We start from the raw sequence: 22,618 nt of genomic DNA on the forward strand, positions 1-22,618 counted from the left end.
TCTCCTTTTGTCCTCCCCCCCGGCCCCCACCCGCCCGAGGCAGAGGTTCCGGCGGTGTCCGCCATAGCCTCTCGGTGTCGCCGCCGCCATTCGAGCCGCGGGGCTGCCCCGCGGGGGCCGGGGGTGAGTGTGGCTCCCTCGGGGCGCTGCCGGTTCCTGCGGGCGGCCAGGGTGACGGGGGAACGGGAGAGCGATGCGGGGATGTGGTGTGCGACGGCCTGTGGTGTCCGGGTCCTCCCCGCCCCTACACCGGGGACCTCCCTGAGGGGAATTCCCTGAATCGCGGAGTTCCCCTGGAGATCTCTAAGGGAGGAATTCTCTCCTGGAAATCCTTTAATCTCACTGCTATATCCTGGTGTTCCCTTGGAGATCTCTAAGGGAGAAATTCCTTCATGAAAATCCTTTAATCCCGGTGTTCCCTTGGAGATCTCTGAGGGAGGAATTCCCTCCTGGAAATCCTTCAATCTCACTGCTGTATCCTGGTGTTCCCTTGGAGATCTCTAAGGGAGGAATTCCTTCATGAAAATCCTTTAATCCCGGTGTTCCATTGAAGCTCTAAGGGAGGAATTCCCTCCTGGATGTCCCTTAATTCCGATATTCCCTTGGAGATTTGAGGGAGGAATTCCCTCGTGGAAATCCTTTAATCCTGGTGTTCCCTTGGAAATCTGAGGGAGGAATTCCCTCCTGGAAATCCTCTATTCCCAGTGTTCCCTTGGAGATCTCTAAGGGAGGAATTCCTTCATGGAAATCCTTTAATCCCGGTGTTCCCTTGGGGATCTGAGGGTGGAATTCCCTCCTGGAAATCCTTTAATTCCGGTGTTCTCTTGGGCATCTGAGGGAGGAAATCCCTCCTGGAAATCCTTTAATCCCGAAGTTCCCTTGCTGATCTCTGAGGGTGGAATTCCCTCCTGGAAATCCTTTAATCCTGATGTTCCTTTGGAAATCTGAGGAAGGAATTCCTTCATGAAAATCCTTTAATCCCACTGTTCCCTTGGAGTTCTCTGAGGGAGGAATTCCCACATAGAAATCCTTTAATCCTCGTGTTCCCTCGGAAATCTGAGGGAGGAATTCCCTCCTGGAAATCCTCTATTCCCAGTGTTCCCTTGGAGATCTCTAAGGGAGGAATTCCTTCATGAAAATCCTTTAATCCCGGTGTTCCCTTGGAGCTCTTTGAGGGAGAAATTCCTCCCTGGAAATCCTTCAATCTCACTGCTGTATCCTGGTGTTCCCTTGGAGACCTCTAAGGGAGGAAATCCTTCATGAAAATCCTTTAATCCCGGTGGTCCCTTGGAGCTCTAAGGGAGGAATTCCCTCATGGATTCCGATATTCCCTTGGAGATCTCTGAGGGAGGAATTCCCTCCTGGAAATCCTTTAATCCCGGTGTTATGAAAATTATCCCACGCACACCAGAGGTTTATGTCCACAGAGGAGACAGAGCAGTCCTTTCCCTTTATTCCAATAAAGCGAGAGGCCATGGACATTTCCCCTGGGCGCTCTCGGTTTTTCAGAGGACGCTGCCTCCTTTTTATCCCAATTTCCCGGCCGCATTTCCCTCTCTCTTTCCCCGTTGCCTGAGGTACTTGAGAGGCACAGACTTCCCAAAATGCCTCAGATTCCCCATTTAATGTATAACCCCCCCCTAATTTTTAATTCTTACGGGATTTATGGGTTTTCCCCCGTTGTTGCTTTCATCTTTCGATGTCCAATTTCATTTACAAACAAACCTACAGTTGTAAAGGCAAATTTCTTCTTTTCCATCCATCCATCAGTGGAATCATTCCCATTGTTTCTCCTTTAATCCCGGTGTTCCCTTGGAGATGTCTGAGGGGGGAATTCCCTCCTGAAAATCCTTTAATCCCGGTGTTCTCTTGGGCATCTGAGGGAGGAATTCCCTCCTGGATGTCCCTTAATTCCGATATTCCCTTGGAGATCACTGAGGGAGGAATTCCTTCATGAAAATCCTTTAATCCTGATGTTCCTTTGGAAATCTGAGGGAGGGATTCCCTCCTGGAAATCCTCTATTCCCAGTGTTCCCTTGGAGATCTCTAAGAGAGGAATTCCTTCATGGAAATCCTTTAATGCCGGTGTTCCCTTTGAGATGGGAGGGAAGAATTCCCTCATGGAAATCCTCTGTTCCCGAAGTTCCCTTGGAGATCTCTAAGGGAGGAATTCCTTTACAGGAATACTTTAATCCCAATTTTTCCTTGGAGCTCTAAGGGAGGAATTCCCTCATGGATGTCCCTTAATTCCAATATTCCCTTGGACATCACTGAGGGTGGAATTCCCTCCTGGAAATCCTTTAATCCCGGTGTTCCCTTGGAGCTCTGTGAGGGAGGAATTCCCTCCTGTAAATCCTTTAATCCTGATGTTCCCTTGGAGCTCCATGAGGGGAGAATTCTCTCCTGGAAATCCTTTAATCCTGATGTTCCCTTCAAGATCAGAGGGAGGAATTCCCTCCTGTAAATCCTTTAATCCCGATGTTCCCTTGGAGATCTCCGAGGAGGGAATTCCCACATGAAAATCCTTTAATCCCGGTGTTCCATTGGAAATCTGAAGGAGGAATTCCCACCTGAAAATCCTTTAATCCCTCGGAGCTCCTTGAGGGGAGAATTCCCTCCTGGATGTCCCTTAATTCTGATATTCCCTTGTAGATCTCTGAGGGAGGAATTCCCTCCTGGAAATCCTTTAATCCCTCGGAGCTCCGTGAGGGGAGAATTCCCTCCTGGATGTCCCTCAATCCCTTTTGTCCCTCGGTGTCTCCCAAATTCCCATCCCTGCAGCCTCTTTGCTTTATTCCCTCTCCACTCACTCTTCCCTCCTTTTTTTAATTTTTTTTTTCCTTTTTTTCCCCGTTTCTTTTTCCCTATTTTTCTCCCTCCATTGCTCCAAATCCACGGGAAAAAACTCTGTTGGAAGGCGCCAGCCCTCGGAACAAAGGGACGATCCCGGAGCAGGAGACAATTCCCCAAATATTTCGGGAATTTTTTTAACCCCTCCCCTCCCGCCATCCATTAATTTCTCGGGAACATCCCACCGCAATTTTCTTCTCCTGCCCTTTTAGGACGGGACCAGCTCCGGCCAAGAGGGAAAAACATCCACAAGAGCGATCTCTGGAAAAACCATGGGAAAACTCCGAATTATCCCGAAACAACTCCTGATTTCCCCGTGATTTCCCGCAGCTCCCCTCCCATTTCCAGCGAGTTCTGTTCATTTTATTTTATTTTATTTTATTTTATTTTATTTTATTTTATTTTATTTTATTTTTTCATCTTTTTTTTCCTTTTTTTTTTTTTTTAATCCAAACTTCCTCGGGAATTTTTTTGCTGTTGTTGTTTTTCCCCGCCCCACCCTCAGCCTTTATGGACAGAGCAACCTTCGCCCGTTCCACCGCTTTTTTCCGGGATCCGGGGAATCCTTCTCCAGCCTCTCTTCCCGGGGGCCACGTGGATTTTATCGACAGAGTCGATTCCTTCACTTATTCCGATTTTTTCCGGGATTATCTCCTTCCCAACCATCCCTGCATCTTCTCGGCCAAGTTCACCCAGGATTGGGGCAGCAGGAAAACCTGGGTGACGCCGGATGGGAAACCCAACTTTGAGCATCTCCTGAAGGAGTTCGGTGAGTCCGGGAAATTTTTTTTCCAGATCCGAAAGGATGGAATTTTAGGGGAAAAAGCACTAAAAATAATAATAATAAAAAAAAAAAAAAAAAAAAATTAAAAAGGAATTCCAAGTTTTTTTCTGAAATTGATCCATGGAATTTTTTTTTTTTTTTCCATGGAAAACCCAACTTCGAGCATCTCCTGCAGGAGTTTGGTAAATCCTGGAATTTTTTTCCAGATCCGAAAGAATGGAATTTTAGGGGAAAAAAGCATTGAAAATTAAAAAAAAAAAAAATAATAATTCCAAGTTTTTTTCTGAAATTAATCCATGGATTTTTTTTTTTCTCCGTGGAAAATCCAACTTCGAGCATCTCCTGAAGGAGTTGGGTAAATCCTGGAATTTTTTTTTTTTCCTAATCCTAAAGGGTGGAGATTTTTAGGATGGAATTTTAGGGATAAAAGCACAAAAAGAGGCAGAATTCCGGGAAAGTTCTCCACATCCTAAAGGGAATTTTAGGGGGAAAAAGCACTAAAAATAAAAGAAGAAAAAAAAAAAAAAAGGAATTCCAAGTTTTTTTCTGAAATTGATCCATGGATTTTTTTTTCTTTTTTCCATGGAAAACCCAACTTTGAGCATCTCCTGCAGGAGTTTGGTAAATCCAGGAATTTTTTTCCAGATCCAAAAGAATGGAATTTTAGGGAAAAAAGCTTTAAAATTTAAAAAGAAAAGAAAAAAAAAAAAAAAAAAAAAAAAAAAAAAAGGAATTCCAAGTTTTTTTCTGAAATTGATCCATGGATTCTTTTTTCCATTAAAAACTCAGCTTTGAGCATTTCCTGCAGGAGTTTGGTAAATCCTGGATATTTTTTCCAAATCCTAAAGGATGGAGATTTTTTTTAGGATGGAATTTTAGGGATAAAAACACAAAAAAAATTCCTGAATTCCAAGCTTTAAAAAAAAAAAAGATAAAGGAAAAAAACAACCTGGGAAATTCAAGTCGTGGGAAAGAAAATCAGGAAAATCATTAATAAAAAAGCAATTAATGGGAAAATAAGAAATATAAAATATAATTAAAGTGTTTGTAATTTGAACTCTTTTTTGCAAATGTTAATTGCAATCAGTGAATCCCTGATTAATAGAACAATATTTATTAACATAATTAAATATGTATTGAAATACATATTGAAATAAATATTTTAAACATTAAAGACACTAAAGCCTAAATTGTAACTTTAATTAATCCTAAATAAAATTAATTAATTCTGATGTTAAATCCTCACTCGCTAATGGGATTTTAGAGGAAAATTCCCTTTAAAGAGATAAAAAAGAACCTGGGAAATTCAGGTCACGGCAGAGAAAATCCCGGAAAATCATTAATAAAAAAGAAATTAATAGGAAAATAAGAAATATAAAATATAATTAATATTAAAGCGTTTGTAATTTGAACTCTTTTTTGCAAATATTAATTATAATCAGTGAATCCCTGACTAATTAAACTGTTTTTATTAACATATTAAAATACGTATTGAAATCCATATTGAAATAAATATATTAAACATTAAAGACGCTAAAGCCTAAATTGTAACTTTAATTAATCCTGAATAAAATTGATTAATTCTGATGTTAAATCCTCACTCGCTAATGGGATTTTAGAGGAAAATTCCCTTTAAAGAGATAAAAAAAAAAAACTGGGAAATTCAGGTCACGGCAAAGAAAATCCCGGAAAATCTGCAGCGTGTGGAACAAAGAGCTGGAAAATTCAGGTCGCTGGAAATGACCCAACTCCGGATTTTCCTTTGGAATATCCCGAGCCCAGAACTGGAAATGACCCAACTCCGGATTTTCCTTTGGAATATCCCGAGCCTGGAACTGGAAATGACCCAGCTCCGGATTTTCCTTTGGAATATCCCGAGCCTGGAACTGGAAATGACCCAACTCCGGATTTTCCTTTGGAATATCCCGAGCCCAGAACTGGAAGTGAACCAGCTCTGGATTTTCCTTTGGAATATCCAGAGCCTGGAACTGGAAATGACCCAGCTCCGGATTTTCCTTTGGAATATCCCGACCCGGAACTGGAAATGACCCAACTCCGGATTTTCCTTTGGAATATCCCGAGCCTGGAACTGGAAATGACCCAGCTCCGGATTTTCCTTTGGAATATCCCGAGCCCGGAACTGGAAATGACCCAACTCCGGATTTTCCTTTGGAATATCCTGAGCCTGGAACTGGAAGTGAACCAGCTCCGGATTTTCCTTTGGAATATCCTGAGCCCGGAACTGGAAATGACCCAACTCCGGATTTTCCTTTGGAATATCCCAAGCCCAGAACTGGAAATGACCCAATTCCGGATTTTCCTTTGGAGTATCCCGAGCCCGGAACTGGAAATGACCCAACTCCGGATTTTCCTCTGGAATATCCCGAGCCCGGAACTGGAAATGACCCAGCTCCGGATTTTCCTTTGGAATATCCCGAGCCTGGAACTGGAAATGACCCAACTCCGGATTTTCCTCTGGAATATCCCGAGCCCGGAACTGGAAATGACCCAACTCCGGATTTTCCTTTGGAATATCCCGAGCCCGGAACTGGAAATGACCCAACTCCGGATTTTCCTTTGGAATATCCCGAGCCCGGAACTGGAAATGACCCAGCTCCGGATTTTCCTTTGGAATATCCCGAGCCCAGAACTGGAAATGACCCAGCTCTGGATTTTCCTTTGGAATATCCCGAGCCCGGAACTGGAAATAACCCAACTCCGGATTTTCCTTTGGAATATCCTGAGCCTGGAACTGGAAATGACCCAACTCCGGATTTTCCTTTGGAATATCCTGAGCCTGGAACTGGAAGTGAACCAGCTCCGGATTTTCCTTTGGAATATCCTGAGCCTGGAACTGGAAATGACCCAACTCCGGATTTTCCTCTGGAATATCCCGAGCCTGGAACTGGAAGTGAACCAGCTCCGGATTTTCCTTTGGAATATCCTGAGCCTGGAACTGGAAGTGAACCAGCTCCGGATTTTCCTTTGGAATATCCTGAGCCTGGAACTGGAAGTGAACCAGCTCCGGATTTTCCTTTGGAATATCCCGACCCGGAACTGGAAATGACCCAACTCCGGATTTTCCTTTGGAATATCCCGAGCCTGGAACTGGAAATGACCCAGCTCCGGATTTTCCTTTGGAATATCCCGAGCCCGGAACTGGAAATGACCCAACTCCGGATTTTCCTTTGGAATATCCTGAGCCTGGAACTGGAAGTGAACCAGCTCCGGATTTTCCTTTGGAATATCCTGAGCCCGGAACTGGAAATGACCCAACTCCGGATTTTCCTTTGGAATATCCCAAGCCCAGAACTGGAAATGACCCAATTCCGGATTTTCCTTTGGAGTATCCCGAGCCCGGAACTGGAAATGACCCAACTCCGGATTTTCCTCTGGAATATCCCGAGCCCGGAACTGGAAATGACCCAGCTCCGGATTTTCCTTTGGAATATCCCGAGCCTGGAACTGGAAATGACCCAACTCCGGATTTTCCTCTGGAATATCCCGAGCCCGGAACTGGAAATGACCCAACTCCGGATTTTCCTTTGGAATATCCTGAGCCTGGAACTGAAAATAACCCAACTCCGGATTTTCCTTTGGAATATCCCGAGCCTGGAACTGGAAATGACCCAGCTCCGGATTTTCCTTTGGAATATCCTGAGCCTGGAACTGGAAGTGAACCAGCTCCGGATTTTCCTTTGGAATATCCCGAGCCCGGAACTGGAAATGACCCAACTCCGGATTTTCCTTTGGAATATCCCGAGCCTGGAACTGGAAATGACCCAACTCCGGATTTTCCTTTGGAATATCCCGAGCCCAGAACTGGAAATGACCCAACTCCGGATTTTCCTTTGGAATATCCCGAGCCCGCAACTCCCAAGGGACGACCTCGAGCGAGGCGATTTGCCGCTGACTCCTCCCGGCTCCTGGAGGTGAATTCCCGAGGGATTTGTCGTTCCAGGAGAAGCCGTGGTGCCCGTGGCCAATTGCGACGTCCGGGAATACAACTCCAACCCCAAGGAGCGGCTGCCCTTCAAGGAATTCCTGGAATATTGGCGGGAATACATCGGCAACGGCCACCGCTCCTCCCGCGGCTGCCTCTACCTCAAGGACTGGCACCTGAGCAGGTCAGGGCTCATTCCCGAAATTCCAGCGTTGGGAATGTTCCCCTGAGGATCCAAGGAATCCTCAGAGCCCCCTTCCAGAGCCTAAAGGAGCTCCAGAAAAGCTGGAGAGGGATTTGGGATAAGGAATGATAGGACACGGGGAATGGCTTCCCGCTTCATTTTGATGGGAATTCCTGCCTGGGTTGGAATTCCTGCCTGGGTTGGAATTCCCAGAGGAGCTGCTGCGTCCCTGGAGATGTCCAAGGCCAGCTTGGAGAAGCCTGGGATAGCGGGAAGCGTCCCCGGCACGGGGTGGGAAACGGATGTTCTTCAGGATCCCATCCAAGGCCAAAAATTCCATGATTCCCTGATTGTTGTTCCCGTGGGGGTTTCGAGGCAAAGCAGGCGAGCTCAGCATCGGAAAAATATCCCAGCATTCCCTGAGGGATTCCAAAGCCTTGGAATTCCTAAAATCCCCGAGATTCCAGGCCGATGTCATTCCCTGAGCCTCATTCCAAGCTCAAGATCCATTGAAAATCAATGTGGGAAGGAATTCCTGGCTGGGAGGGGCTGGGATGGAATTCCCAGAGAAGCTGTCCCTGGATCCCTGGAAGTGTCCAAGGAAATGTTGGATCCACCTGGGATCTTGGGAAGTGTCCTTGGCCATGGATTGGGATGATCCCTAAGGAGATCCTTCCCACCCAAACCATTCCATGGAAAACATTCCATGGAAAACATTCCATGTTTTCTCCCTATGGAAAATGGGACTGGAACACCTCCTACAGTCAAACCTTGGGAAACATTCAAATTGGGATTGGAATTGGGATTGGAATTGGGATTATTCCATGGACATGTCGGATTTGGGATCTTTCAGTATCCATTGGTTTTTCTGGGAATATTCCCACTCCCTTCCCCCAGCTCTGCTTTTCCATCTCCAGCTGGAAAAGAACCTTGGGAAGGAATTTTCCCTGCGGGAATGGAGAAGGGGCTGGGCTGGAATTCCCAGAGAAGCCGTGGAAACGGCCAAGACCGGCTTGGAACAACCTGGGATAGCGAAAACCTGGGATGAGCCTCTCCTTCAACTGGAATTCCACTGGAATTCCATCCTAAAGGATCCACCTTGCTTTCCCCACTGGATTTGGGGACGATCCCATCCCATTTTCCAAGCGTTTGTGTTTTCCAGAGATTTCCCGGAGCAGGATGTTTACACCACTCCCGTGTATTTTTCCTCGGATTGGCTCAACGAATATTGGGATGCCGTGGCCGTGGATGATTTCCGGTTCGTCTACATGGGGCCCAAGGGATCCTGGTAAGGCTCTCATCCCAAAAAAAAATCCCTTTTCCGGTTGAATATCCCAGGGAATTATCCCTCAGGATAACCGGGCAGGTCTGGTTCCGGTTGGATCCGGATGGGAGGGAAAAGGGAAAACCCCAAATTGTGCCCCCCCCAAAAAATCCCCAAAAGAATTCTCCGGGAGATTAGAGGAGAAATTCCCTTGGGATCAGGGACTTGGAATGTGCAGCAGCCTGGATAACTCCGGTGTTTTCCAGGTGAAAATTCCAGCCCGGCGTTGGTTCGGAAGTTGAGTTTGGGGTGTTGGGATCAGAATTCCCTGCCCTCGAGGAATTTTTGGGGATAAATTCAAGAGGAGGAGCACAGAGGATGTAAAACCATTATCCAGCCAGAATTCCATGAGGAATTTTGGGATCAGTACGGATACAGCGGGTTTTGAAGGATGCAAATTTCATAATCCAATCGGAATTCCATGAGGAATTTTGGGATCAGTATCTATATAAAGGCCAAATTAAATTCCTCATGGAATTTTGGGATCAGTATCCATACAATGGATTTTGAATAGCTGAAACTCCATAACCCAAATGAAATTCCATGAAGAATTCTGGGATCAGTATCTACATAAAGACCTTTTAATAGCCAAAATTCCATAATCCAACCAAGATTCCATGAGGAATTTTGGAATTGGTATGGATACGATGGCTTTTTGCAAGATAAAATTCCATAATCCAGCCAAAATTCCTCATGGAATTTTGGGATCAGTATCCATATAGAGGACTTTGAATAGCCGAAACTCCATAATCCATCTGAAATTCCATGAGGAATTTTGGGATCAGTATCTATATAAAGACCCATATTAGCCAAAAGTCCATCATCCAGCCAAGATTCCATGAGAAATTTTGGAATTGGTATGGATACAATGGCTTTGTAGAAGACGAAATTCCATAATCCAACCATGAGGAATTTTGGGATCAGTATCTAGATAAAGAGCATTTAATAGCCGAAATTCCATAATCCAAGCAAAATTCCTCATGGAATTTTGGGATCAGTGTCCATACAATGGCCTCTGAATAGCCAAAACTCCATAACCCAAATGAAATTCCTCATGGAATTTGGGGATCAGTATCTACATAAAGACCTTTTAATAGCCAAAATTCCATAATTCAGCCATGAGGAATTTTGCCATTGGTATGGATACACTGGCTTTTTACAAGATAAAATTCCATAATCCAACCAAAAATTCCTCATGGAATTTTGGGATCAGTATCCATACAATGGACTCTGAATAGCCAAAACTCCATAACCCAAATGAAATTCCATGAGGAATTTTGGGATCAGTATCCATATAATGCATTTTGAATAGCCAAAACTCCATAATCCATCTGAAATTCCATGAGGAATTTTGGGATCAGTATCCATACAATGGCCTCTGAATAGCCAAAACTCCATAACCCAAATTAAATTCCATGAAGAATTTTGGATCTGTATCTACATAAAGACCTTTTAATAGCCAAAATTCCATAATCCAACTAAAATTCCTCATGGAATTTTGGGATCAGTGTCCATACAATGGCCTCTGAATAGCCAAAACTCCATAACCCAAATGAAATTCCATGAGGAATTTTGGGATCAGTATCCATATAATGCATTTTGAATAGCCAAAACTCCATAATCCATCTGAAATTCCTCATGGAATTTGGGGATCAGTGTCCATACAATGGCCTCTGAATAGCCAAAACTCCATAATCCATCTGAAATTCCTCATGGAATTTGGGGATCATTATCTACATAAAATCCTTTTAATAGCCAAAATTCCATAATTCAACCATGAGGAATTTTGGGATCAGTATCTAGATAAAGAGCATTTAATAGCCGAAATTCCATAATCCAAGCAAAATTCCTCATGGAATTTGGGGATCAATGTCCATACAATGGCCTCTGAATAGCCAAAACTCCATAATCCATCTGAAATTCCTCATGGAATTTGGGGATCAGTATCTACATAAAGACCTTTTAATAGCCAAAATTCCATAATTCAACCATGAGGAATTTTGGGATCAGTATCTAGATAAAGAGCATTTAATAGCCAAAATTCCATAATCCAACCAAAATTCCTCATGGAATTTTGGGATCAGTATCCATACAATGGACTCGGAATAGCCAAAACTCCATAACCCAAATGAAATTCCATGAGGAATTTTGGGATCAGTATCCATATAATGCATTTTGAATAGCCAAAACTCCATAATCCATCTGAAATTCCATGAGGAATTTTGGGATCAGTATCCATACAATGGCCTCTGAATAGCCAAAACTCCATAATCCATCTGAAATTCCTCATGGAATTTGGGGATCAGTATCTACGTAAAGACCTTTTAATAGCCAAAATTCCATAATCCAGCCAAAATTCCTCATGGAATTTTGGGATCAGTATCCGTACAATGGACTCTGAATAGCCAGAACTCCATAACCCAAATTAAATTCCATGAAGAATTTTGGATCTGTATCTACATAAAGACCTTTTAATAGCCAAAATTCCATAATCCAACCAAAATTCCTCATGGAATTTTGGGATCAGTATCCATACAATGGCCTCTGAATAGCCAAAACTCCACAACCCAAATGAAATTCCTCATGGAATTTTGGGATCAGTATCCATACAATGGCCTCTGAATAGCCAAAACCCCATAACCCAACCAAAATCCCTCCTGGAATTTCGGGACCGGCGCCTCAGCTTCTCGACGACTCCAATCCCCCCCCACTGGAATTTTTTCAGGATTGTTCCCTCCCATCCATCCCTGTTTTCTTTTTTCCCAGGACGCCGTTCCACGCCGACGTCTTCCGCTCTTACAGCTGGTCGGCCAACGTCTGTGGCCGGAAGAGATGGCTCCTGTATCCCGCGGGACAGGAGGAATTCCTGAAGGATTGCCACGGGAATCTCCCCTTCGACGTGACGGCTCCGGAACTTCGGGATGAGAGGATTTATCCGCGTTTCAGCCGGAGCCAAGCCCCTCTGGAAATCCTCCAGGAAGCCGGAGAGATCGTCTTCGTTCCCAGCGGATGGCACCACCAGGTTCATAACCTGGTGAGGGAAACGCATCCCGCCGGGAATTCTCTTGGAATTGGGATGCCAAAAGATTTTGTTAGGATTGGAAGTGGGGATTTCCGGGGAAAAAGGTGGATCCCTTCTCCCAGGTGACGTTGGGAAGGATTTGAGGCTTTGGAATGGTTTTCCCGGAGAAGTTCCATCCTTGGAAGTGTCCAAGGATGGTTTGGATGAGGTTTGGAGCGCCGTGGGAGAGTGGGAATGGGATGATCCTTCAGGTCCTTTCCCATCCAAACCATTCCAGGAATTCCATGGCATAGATCTGGGGTGAGGGGGAGCAAGATCCTGGGAAAAAGAAAGAGGAAAGGATGGAAATCCTTCCCAGGAAAGAGGAATTCCATCTTGGAGCACCCTGGGATAGCGGGAAGTGTCCCTGCCCATGGAATGGGATGATCCTTAAAATCCCTTCCATCCCAAATCATGCTGGAATTCTGGGATGTTAAAACCATCAAAAGCTCCTTGGGGCACCGGGACTTCAGAGAATATTCCATGGGAAAAGCCGCCTGCATCCCCTTTTCCTGCTTTTTCTTAGGAAATGCTTCTAGTCCCTCAGGAATGGGATCCTGGAGGAGCCAGAGCCACGGCGGGTTTGTTAATCCTGGGGATTTTAATTGAATCATGGCCAATTAACAAACGATTCCGTAGGATTCCATCCCAAAATTCCTGTCGCCTTCTGGCATCGTTTGGATTTTGGGAATCAGGGATATTTTGGGTTGTTCAGAGACATGGGAAAAGGAGTTTTCCAGGATTTCGAGTCCAGGGAAGCCTTTGCTTTCTCAAGAGTAGGGATTTTGGAGCAGCAAATTCCATATCATCATTCCTAATAAATTAATTAGTTGCTAATCATTAATTATCCATGTGTTATCCCAGAATTTTCCCTCAGGAAGACGCCATTTCCATCACCCACAGCTGCATCAATGGCAGTGTTTCGGGAGTTAAGGACATTTTGATTTTCTCAGGAACGTGAATTTTTGGAGCGGCAGATTCCATAATATCATTCCTAAGGAATTAATTAGTGGCTAATCATTAATTATCCATGTGTTATCCCAAAATTTTCCCTCAGGAAGACGCCTTTTCCGTCACCCACAGCTGCATCAACGGCTGCATTTTGGGAGTTAGGGACATTTGGGATTTCTAGAGAAGGAATTTTCCAGGATTTTGATGCCAGGAAAGCCTTTCCCTCCTCAGGAATAGGAATTTTGGAGCGGAAAATTCCATAATATCATTCCTAAGAAATTAATTAGTGGCTAGTCATTAATTATCCGTGTGCTATCCCAAATTTTTCCCTCAGGAAGACACCATTTCCATCAATCACAACTGCATCAACAGCTTCATTTCGGGAATTAAGGACATTTTGATTTTCACAGGAATGGGAATTTTTGGAGCGGCAGATTCCATAATATCATTCCTAATAAATTAATTTGTGGCTAATCATTAATTATCCATGTGTTATCCCAAATTTTTCCCTAAGGAAAACACCATTTTCATCAACCACAACTGGGTCAACGGCTGCATTTTGGGAATTAGGGACATTTGGGATTTCTAGAGAAGGAATTTTCCAGGATTTTGATGCCAGGAAAGCCTTTCCCTTCTCAGGAATAGGAATTTTGGAGCGGCAAATTCCATAATATCATTCCTAAGGAATTAATTAGTGGCTAATCATTAATTATCCGTGTGCTATCCCAAATTTTCCCCTCAGGAAGACACCATTTCCATCAATCACAACTGGGTCAACAGCTGCATTTCGGGAATTAGGGATATTTTGGGGTCCTTGGGAATGAGAATTTTGGAGCGGCAAATTCCATAATATCATTCCTAATAAATTAATTCATGGCTAATCATTAATTATCCGTGTCCTATCCCAAATTTTTCCCTCAGGAAGACGCCATTTCCATCAATCACAACTGGGTCAACGGCTGCATTTCGGGAATTAAGGACATTTTGATTTTCTCAGGAACGTGAATTTTGGAGCAGCAGATTCCATAATATCATTCCTAAGGAATTAATTAGTGGCTAATCATTAATTATCCATGTGTTATCCCAAAATTTTCCCTCAGGAAGACGCCTTTTCCGTCACCCACAGCTGCATCAACGGCTGCATTTTGGGAATTAGGGACATTTGGGATTTCTAAAGAAGGAATTTTCCAGGATTTTGATGCCAGGAAAGCCTTTCCCTTCTCAGGAATAGGAATTTTGGAGCGGCAAATTCCATAATATCATTCCTAATAAATTAATTAATGGCTAATCATTAATTATCCATGTGCTATCCCAAATTTTTCCCTCAGGAAGACACCATTTCCATCAACCACAACTGGGTCAACGGCTGCATTTCGGGAATTAGGGACATTTTGGGGTCATTGGGAATGGGAATTTTGGAGCGGCAGATTCCATAATATCATTCCTAATAAATTAATTAGTTGCAAATCATTAATTATCCATGTGCTATCCCAAATTTTTCTCCCCCTCAGGAAGACGCCATTTCCATCACCCACAGCTGCATCAATGGCAGTGTTTCGGGAGTTAAGGACATTTTGATTTTCTCAGGAACGGGAATTTTTGGGGCGGCAAAATTCCCTATCAGTCTTCCTAAGGAATTAATTAGTGGCTAATCATTAATTATCCGTGTGCTATCCCAAATTTTTCCCTCAGGAAGACGCCATTCCCATCAATCACAACTGGGTCAACGGCTGCATTTCGGGAATTAAGGACATTTTGATTTTCTCAGGAACGGGAATTTTTGGGGCGGCAAAATTCCCTATCAGTCTTCCTAAGGAATTAATTAGTGGCTAATCATTAATTATCCATGTGTTATCCCAAAATTTTCCCTCAGGAAGACGCCATTTCCATCACCCACAGCTGCATCAATGGCAGTGTTTCGGGAGTTAAGGACATTTTGATTTTCTCAGGAACGGGAATTTTTGGGGCGGCAAAATTCCCTATAAGTCTTCCTAAGGAATTAATTAGTGGCTAATCATTAATTATCCGTGTGCTATCCCAAATTTTTCCCCTCAGGAAGACACCATTTCCATCAACCACAACTGGGTGAACGGCTGCAACGTGGCCGTCATGTGGTGCTTCCTGCAGGATGAGCTGGCGGCCGTCCAGAGGGAAATCAGCCAATGGAAAGATCCCATGGATGATTGGCACCTCCAATGCCAGGTACGCCCCGAGCCCGGATTCTCCGTGGATCCGGAATTCCGGGATTCTTGGAGCTGAAGTCCTCACAGCGGGATTCCCCCGGTTTCTAAGGGAAGTAGGAGTTGGGGGAACGTCTTCGTTTTGGTGGGGAATATTCCCGATAAAAGTCTGGGGAATGTTGCCTGGAAAAGTTTGGGAGTTGCTTCCGTTTATTGGCTGGAATTCCAGGTTGGAATGTTGGTCGGAAAGGTGGAAAACTTTAGGAGCGAGAGAGCTGGGAATGTTCACCTGGAGAAGGGAAAATTCCAGGGAGAGACCTCCGAGCCCCTTCCAAAGCTTAGAGAAGCTCCAGAGAAGCTGGAGAGGGATTTGGGATAAGGTTTGGAATGACAGGACGCAGGGAATGGCTTCCCACTTCATTTCAGTGGAATATGGGGATGGAATTCCTGGAATCCCAGAGAAGCTGGGAAAGAATCCAAAAGACCAAACTCCACAATCCAACCAAAATTCCGTGAGGGAGAGGACGGGTGGGATTCCTTCCAGAATCTTCCGGATGAGACAAATTCCACGTTGATTTCTGGAAGCTGTTCCCTCTCCTTGGGGTTGATTTCCTTCCAAAAACGAATATTTCGGGAAAATTCCCACCATTATTATTTGGGAAAAGCAACCTCTGGACCCAGAGGCGATCGCAATTCGACAATTACCCGACAGAATTATTTCTGATTCCAGAGAATTCCAACCTCAATAAAAAAATCCAAACTGGGGAATTCTTTTCCCGGATTTTTTTTTTTTCCCTTTTCACCCCGCCGTCATTCCCATTCGAATTCCCGTTTCTCCCCCTTTTAGCTGATCATGAAATCCTGCACGGGCATCGACTACAAGGAATTCTACGACTTCCTCAAAGTCGTCGCGGAGAACCGCGTCTCCATCCTGGAGAAGGGCCTGGACGAGGAATCCTCGTCCCAGAGCAATTCCAAGGCCGCCATCTCCACCTTGGGAATGCTGCACGCCGTCTTCGACCTGAAGAGGACGGTGAAGGTGCTGAGCTCGTTAAGCGCTAACGAGGATTTCCGGAAGCTGGATCTGGCTTCGCTCTCTCCTCCTCCCGAGGTTCTGCTCCAGCACCTGGAGTCGGCCATAGACACGGCCCTGCTCTGAATTCCCGCTTTTCCAGGCTTTTTTTTCCAGAGGGTTTGGAGGAGAAGGACTTGAACAAGAGCTTTACTCCAGCGGGAGGAGGGAGAACGTTTGGGAAGGAGGGAAAAGATTTGGGAAGGAGGGAAAAGATTTGGGAAGGAGGGAGAACGTTTGGGAAGGAGGGAGAAGATTTGGGAAGGAGGGAGAACATTTGGGAAGGAGGGAGAACATTTGGGAAGGAGGGAGAACATTCCCAAAGTTCAGACTGGTTTGGAGGAATTACTGACAAAACAACCTCAGACAAAGGAAAATCCCAGGTTTTTTTTAGGATTGCGAGCAGCAACTCAGGGAACAAATTCCCTGTGGATCAAGCCTGGAAGTGGAATGAAGCAAATTCCCTGTGCTTAAGCTCAGCTTTGTTGAAACCTCTCCTGCTTCCAGCTGCAGCTCGGCTTTCCCATCCTTTTTCTTAGGGAATTCCATGGATGCCTGAGCTGGAGCCAGCACCTGGAGTCGGCCATAGACACGGCCCTGCTCTGAATTCCCACTTTTCCAAGCTTTTTTTCCAGAGGGTTTGGAGGAGAAGGACTTGAACAAGAGCTTTACTCCAGCGGGAGGAGGGAGAACGTTTGGGAAGGAGGAAGAAGATTTGGGAAGGAGGGAGAACATTTGGGAAGGAGGGAGAACATTTGGGGATGAAGAAGATTTGGGAAGGAGGGAGAACATTTGGGAAGGAGGGAGAACATTCCCAAAGTTCGGAGTGGTTTGGAGGAATTACTGACAAAACCACCTCAGACAAAGGAAAATCCCAAAATTTTTCAGGATTGCGAGCAGGAACTCAGGGAAGAGAATTCCCTACGGATCAATCCTGGAAGTGGAATGAAGCAAATTCCCTGTGCTTAAGCTCAGCTTTGTTGAAACCTCTCCTGCTTCCAGCTGCAGCTCGGCTTTCCCATCCTTTTTCTTCGGGAATTCCATGGATGCCTGAGCTGGAGCCAGCACCTGGAATCGGCCATAGACACGGCCCTGCTCTGAATTCCCGCTTTTCCAAGCTTTTTTCTAAAGGGTTTGGGAGAGACGGACATGGACAAGAGCTTTACTCCAGCAGGAGGAAGGAGAACATTTGGGAAGGAGGGAGAACGTTTGGGAAGGAGGGAGAACATTTGGGAATGAGGGAGAACATTTGGGAAGGAGGGAGAACATTTGGGAAGGAGGGAGAACATTTGGGAAGGAGGGAGAACATTTGGGAAGGAGGGAGAAGATTTGGGAAGGAGGGAAAAGATTTGGGAAGGAGGAAGAACATTTGGGAAAGAGGGAGAACATTCCCAAAGTTCAGACTGGTTTGGAGGAATTACAGACACAACAACCTCAGACAAAGGAAAATCCCAAAATTTTTCAGGATTGCGAGCAGGAACTCAGGGAACAAATTCCCTATGGATCAAGCCTGGAAGAGGAATGAAGCAAATTCCCTGTGCTTAAGCTCAGCTTTGTTGAAACCTCTCCTGCTTCCAGCTGCAGCTCGGCTTTCCCATCCTTTTTCTTAGGGAATTCCATGGATGCCTGAGCTGGAGCCAGCACCTGGAATCGGCCATAGACACAGCCCTGCTCTGAATTCCCGCTTTTCCAAGCTTTTTTTTCCAAAGGGTTTGGAGGAGAAGGACTTGAACAAGAGCTTTACTCCAGCGGGAGGAGGGAGAACATTTGGGAAGGAGGGAGAACATTTGGGAAGGAGGGAAAAGATTTGGGAAGGAGGGAGAACATTCCCAAAGTTCAGACTGGTTTGGAGGAACTACTGACAAAACCACCTCAGACAAAGGAAAATCCCAGTTTTTTTTCAGGATTGCGAGCAGGAACTCAGGGAAGAGAATTCCCTACGGATCAAGCCTGGAAGAGGAATGAAGCAAATTCCCTGTGCTTAAGCTGAGCTTTGTTGAAACCTCTCCTGCTTCCAGCTGCAGCTCGGCTTTCCCATCCTTTTTCTTAGGGAATTCCATGGATGCCTGAGCTGGAGCCAGCACCTGGAGTCGGCCATAGACACGGCCCTGCTCTGAATTCCTGCTTTTCCAAGCTTTTTTTCCAGAGGGTTTGGAGGAGAAGGACTTGAACAAGAGCTTTACTCCAGCGGGAGGAGGGAGAACGTTTGGGAAGGAGGGAAAAAATTTGGGAAGGAGGGAGAACATTTGGGAAGGAGGGAAAAGATTTGGGAAGGAGGGAGAACATTTGGGAAGGAGGGAGAACATTTGGGAAAGAGGAAGAACATTCCCAAAGTTCAGAGTGGTTTGGAGGAATTACTGACACAACAACCTCAGACAAAGGAAAATCCCAGTTTTTTTTCAGGATTGCGAGCAGGAACTCAGGGAAGAGAATTCCCTACGGATCAATCCTGGAAGAGGAATGAAGCAAATTCCCTGTGCTTAAGCTCAGCTTTGTTGAAACCTCTCCTGCTTCCAGCTGCAGCTCGGCTTTCCCATCCTTTTTCTTAGGGAATTCCATGGAATTCCATGGAAGCCTAAGATGTGGGAAATGTTGATTCCGTGTCTTCCAGAGTGGGATTTCCAAAGCCGAGCAGCTCAGGATTCCGTTTCATCCCGACTCCCGGCAAAACCCGGCTTTGCCTCATCCCAAAAAAAAAAAAAAAAAAAAAAAAAAAAAATCAGGAACGGGAATGCGCTCCCACCATTCCACCCTCTATCCCAGCATTCCCTGCAGGAAAAAAAAAACGGGATCCGGCACCTCCCGGCATGGTTCCGCAGCACAATTCCCACCCGGAATATTCCCACCGGAACATCCCCCTCCTCCTCCCGCTTTTCCTTGGAAAAAAAAAAAAAAAACCAAAAAACCTGGAAGCACAAAATGGCTGCGCACTGTTACCGACCTTGGCGCCTCGCCGGGATTCTTCCCGAAAGAAAAGCCGAGAAAAACTTGGAATTTTTTGGGGGGGAAGAAGTTTTGAGTGCGTCAACCTGAAAATCCACCTGGTTTTCCAGAGAATTCCTTGGAATTTTTAGCAGTTCCCCCCGCCCTTGCACTTTGCATGTCCTTTTCCTGTAGGAAATTTGCATTTTTTATTTTTCTCTTCGTTCCCCCCAAAAATATCAAGGATCCGCTTTTCCCTTCATTTAGAAAATTCCTGAATTCCCAAAAATAAAAAAAAAGATTGGAATAAGGAGCACGCGGAGCCTGGAATTTTCTTCCAAATTTCCCAGAGTTTTATTGAAATAAAAATTCCTGGCAAACTTCCAGTTTTCCTCTCATCAATATATTAAAATATTAATTAATGTGAGTAATCTGTTATTTATTAAAGGATAAAAAAATGGGAATACCTGCGGGAAAAAACCTTGGGAAGTTTTGTTTTCCCGGAGTAAAAGAGTAAGGAAAAAAATCCCTTGGAAAAATAAAAAAATTCCTGAGAAAAATGACAAAAAATCCCATTTATTTATAACTTTGGGCTTCCAATTCTTTCTTTGTTCCCCAAAAATATCAAGGATCCACTTTTCCCTTCATTTTGGAAATTCCCAAACTCCCAAAAATAAAAAAAAAAAAAATTGGAATAAGGAGCCTGGAATTTTCTTCTGAATTTCCCAGAGTTTTATTGAAAAAAAAATTCCCGGCAAACTTCCAGTTTTCCTCTCGTCAATATATTAAAATATTAATTAATGTGAGTAATCTGTTATTTATTAAAGGATAAAAAATGGGAATACCTGCGGGAAAAAAACCTTGGGAAGTTTTGTTTTCCCGGAGTGAAAGAGTAAAGAAAAAATCCCTTGGAAAAATAAAAAAAATTCCTGAGAAAAATGACAAAAAATCCCATTTATTTCTAACTTCGGGCTTCCGATTGTTTCTTCGTTCCCCAAAAATATCGAGGATCCACTTTTCCCCTCATTTAGGAAATTCCCAAACTCCCAAAAATAAAAAAAAAAGATTGGAATAAGGAGCCTGGAATTTTCTTCTGAATTTCCCAGAGTTTTATTGAAATAAAAATTCCCGGCAAACTTCCGGTTTTCCTCTTGTCAATATATTAAAATATTAATTAACGTTAATAATCTGTTATTTATTAAAGCATAAATTTTGGGAATAACGGTGGGAAAAACCTTGGGGAGTTTTGTTTTCCCGGAGTAAAAGAGTAAGGAAAAAAAATCCCTTGGAAAAATGAAAAAATTCCTGAGAAAAATGACAAAAAAAATCCCATTTATTTCTAACTTTGGGCTTCTGATTTTTTCTTCGTTCGCCAAAAATATCAAGGATCCACTTTTCCTTCATTTAGAAAATCAGGAGAAGTTGGGAAAACCAGAGAGGGGGACAAAGCCCAGGGAGTTTTGTTTTCCCAGGAATCACCCAGATAAGGAAAAAAAAGTCTCAGGAAAAATGAAAAAAAGCAGCATTAAAAAATGTTTAAAAATATTTTTGGGGGCAATGATTACGTTATTTTGGAATTCTGGGAACAGCATCCTCAAATATCCATCGGGAATATCCCAAAGAACTCCTTTTCCAAAGGGAAATCCCAGCTCAGGGCACGAATCCAGCTGGGATTGAAGGTTTTTTTTATTCCACGTTTTCTGTTCTTTTTTTTCCCAGAATTTCCCCAAATCCGGGAGATTTTCCGAGCCCTCAGAATTCCAAAGCGGCGCTGGATTATCCAAAGTGCGGGATCACCCCTGAGGTCTCCCAAGGATCCGGAAAAATCTTGGGAAAAAAAACCAGGAAATTCGGGAGCAGCAGCAGCTTCCAAAGGCAACGGAAAAAGCCCTGAGTTGGGAAAAGCAGGAAAAGGAGCAGTGGGAAAAAAAATCTCCTCTCATTCCCAGAATTTTTAGGAGCTTTGGGATGAGGTCTCCTTCCCACTCCAAGAAATCCCATCAAAAAATCCGGTTTTCCCAAAGAAATCCCTTTTTTTTTTTTTTTTTTTTCTGGGAATTCTCCAAACAAAAAAACAAAAAAAACCAAAAACAAACAAACAAACAAAAAAAATCCAGAGCAGGAAAAGGAGATTTTTTTTTTTTTTTTTCCCCCCTCGTCCCGGGAATTATTTGCGGGAAAAGGGGATAAAATTCCAAAAAAAAAAAAAAAAAAAAAAAACCAAAGTTTGGAGATGGAAATTCCAGCCCTTCCAGTGTTTTTGGGATCAGGAAAACCTCGGCTGGGGAGGAATTCTTCCCTTTAAAGGCAGCCAGGGATACAATTCCCGCTTTTTTTTTCCGGAAAGTTTGGGAATAAAAGGAGGATTCGGGATCAGCAGCTGTGGGATTTTTCCTTCAGATGGAGCCGGATCTTCTGGATGTGTTCGTAGCACGACTGGGGAGGGAAGAGAGCAAAAAAAAAAAAATCAGGGAAAAATTCGGGAGTTCCGGGAATCCAATCCAAACTCCAGCAGCCAGAGAATCCCAAGGATAATTCCAACAGAATTCCATCTCTCCGAAATTAAAGGATGATTTTTTTTTTTTTTTTCTCTTCCAGCCTAGCGATAAACCCCCAAAAAATTCCCCAAAAAATTCCATCCCGCTCCAGAAAATTTTTGGAATTTCGCTCCTCAGGCTGCAAATTCCCGGAATTCCTGGGAAAAATTCCCTCACCTCCAGCGCCGTCAGCAGGAAATCCAGCATCCCTCCCTGGTTGCTCGGATCCATCAAATCCCGGATCAGATGGATTTCAGCGCCCAGGTGTTGGATCCTAGGGGGGAAAAAAAAACCTAAATCCCGAAATCCGGGGGGGAAAAAATCTCGGAATTCCGGTCTGGAATCTGCTGAAGGGATCTGGGATCGCAGAATTCCGGAATCCCGGAATTCCAGAGGGTTTAGGACAGGGAAAAGCTCCTTCGGGATGATCCGTGGGCGGGGATTCTGGAATTCTCCCTCTGTCCCCGTTTTTTTCATTTTCTCATTTCCAGGGATGGACCAGCCAAAACTTTCGGATGCTCCGTCCCAAGAAAATTCCAGATCCGTCCATAGGAAATTCCAAGCGCGGGACGGAATTTTGGATTCCTCGTCTCCCGGCTGAATCGCAGTTCCTGCTGAGGATGGGAAATTCCTGGAGGAATCCCAGAATTCCAGAGGGTTTGGGGTTGGAAAGGTCCTTAAAGATGATCCATGGGACCTTCCACTATCCCAATTTTTTCTGGGATAAGAGATGGACACTCCAGAATTCTGGGATAAAATTAATCTCATTATCCAAACATCCTCTGGGATAAGAGTTGGACACTCTGGAAT

At 44.3% G+C, this 22,618-nt stretch overlaps 2 protein-coding genes across 3 annotated transcripts in view; one reads left to right on the forward strand and one right to left on the reverse strand.

Annotated features, from left to right (window-relative positions):
- The first annotated feature begins 104 nt into the window (after positions 1–104).
- On the forward strand, positions 105–19,654 carry JMJD4 (jumonji domain containing 4). The gene is made up of 7 exons (XM_040071155.2): positions 105–123; positions 3,356–3,619; positions 7,596–7,761; positions 8,924–9,049; positions 11,852–12,119; positions 15,153–15,299; positions 16,125–19,654. Exons 2-7 carry the CDS (start codon positions 3,361–3,363, stop codon positions 16,434–16,436), a joined length of 1,278 nt encoding a protein of 425 aa, XP_039927089.1. The 5' UTR covers positions 105–123; positions 3,356–3,360; the 3' UTR covers positions 16,437–19,654.
- A 740-nt stretch (positions 19,655–20,394) lies between these two features.
- The window catches only part of ALS2CL (ALS2 C-terminal like), a 56,665-nt gene continuing 54,441 nt past the window's right edge, over positions 20,395–22,618 (reverse strand). For both annotated transcript variants that reach the window (XM_040071140.2, XM_058421830.1), the window contains exons 25-26: positions 21,986–22,082; positions 20,395–21,707 (exon numbers count right to left, since the gene is read on the reverse strand). In XM_040071140.2, the coding sequence (XP_039927074.1) occupies positions 21,645–21,707; positions 21,986–22,082 (160 nt within the window). In that variant the 3' untranslated portion in view covers positions 20,395–21,644. The remainder of the gene's footprint in view (positions 21,708–21,985; positions 22,083–22,618) is intronic.

The sequence above is a fragment of the Hirundo rustica genome, chromosome 1, assembly GCF_015227805.2.
Source record: "Hirundo rustica isolate bHirRus1 chromosome 1, bHirRus1.pri.v3, whole genome shotgun sequence".
In the NCBI taxonomy this organism is placed as follows: Eukaryota; Metazoa; Chordata; class Aves; order Passeriformes; family Hirundinidae; genus Hirundo; species Hirundo rustica.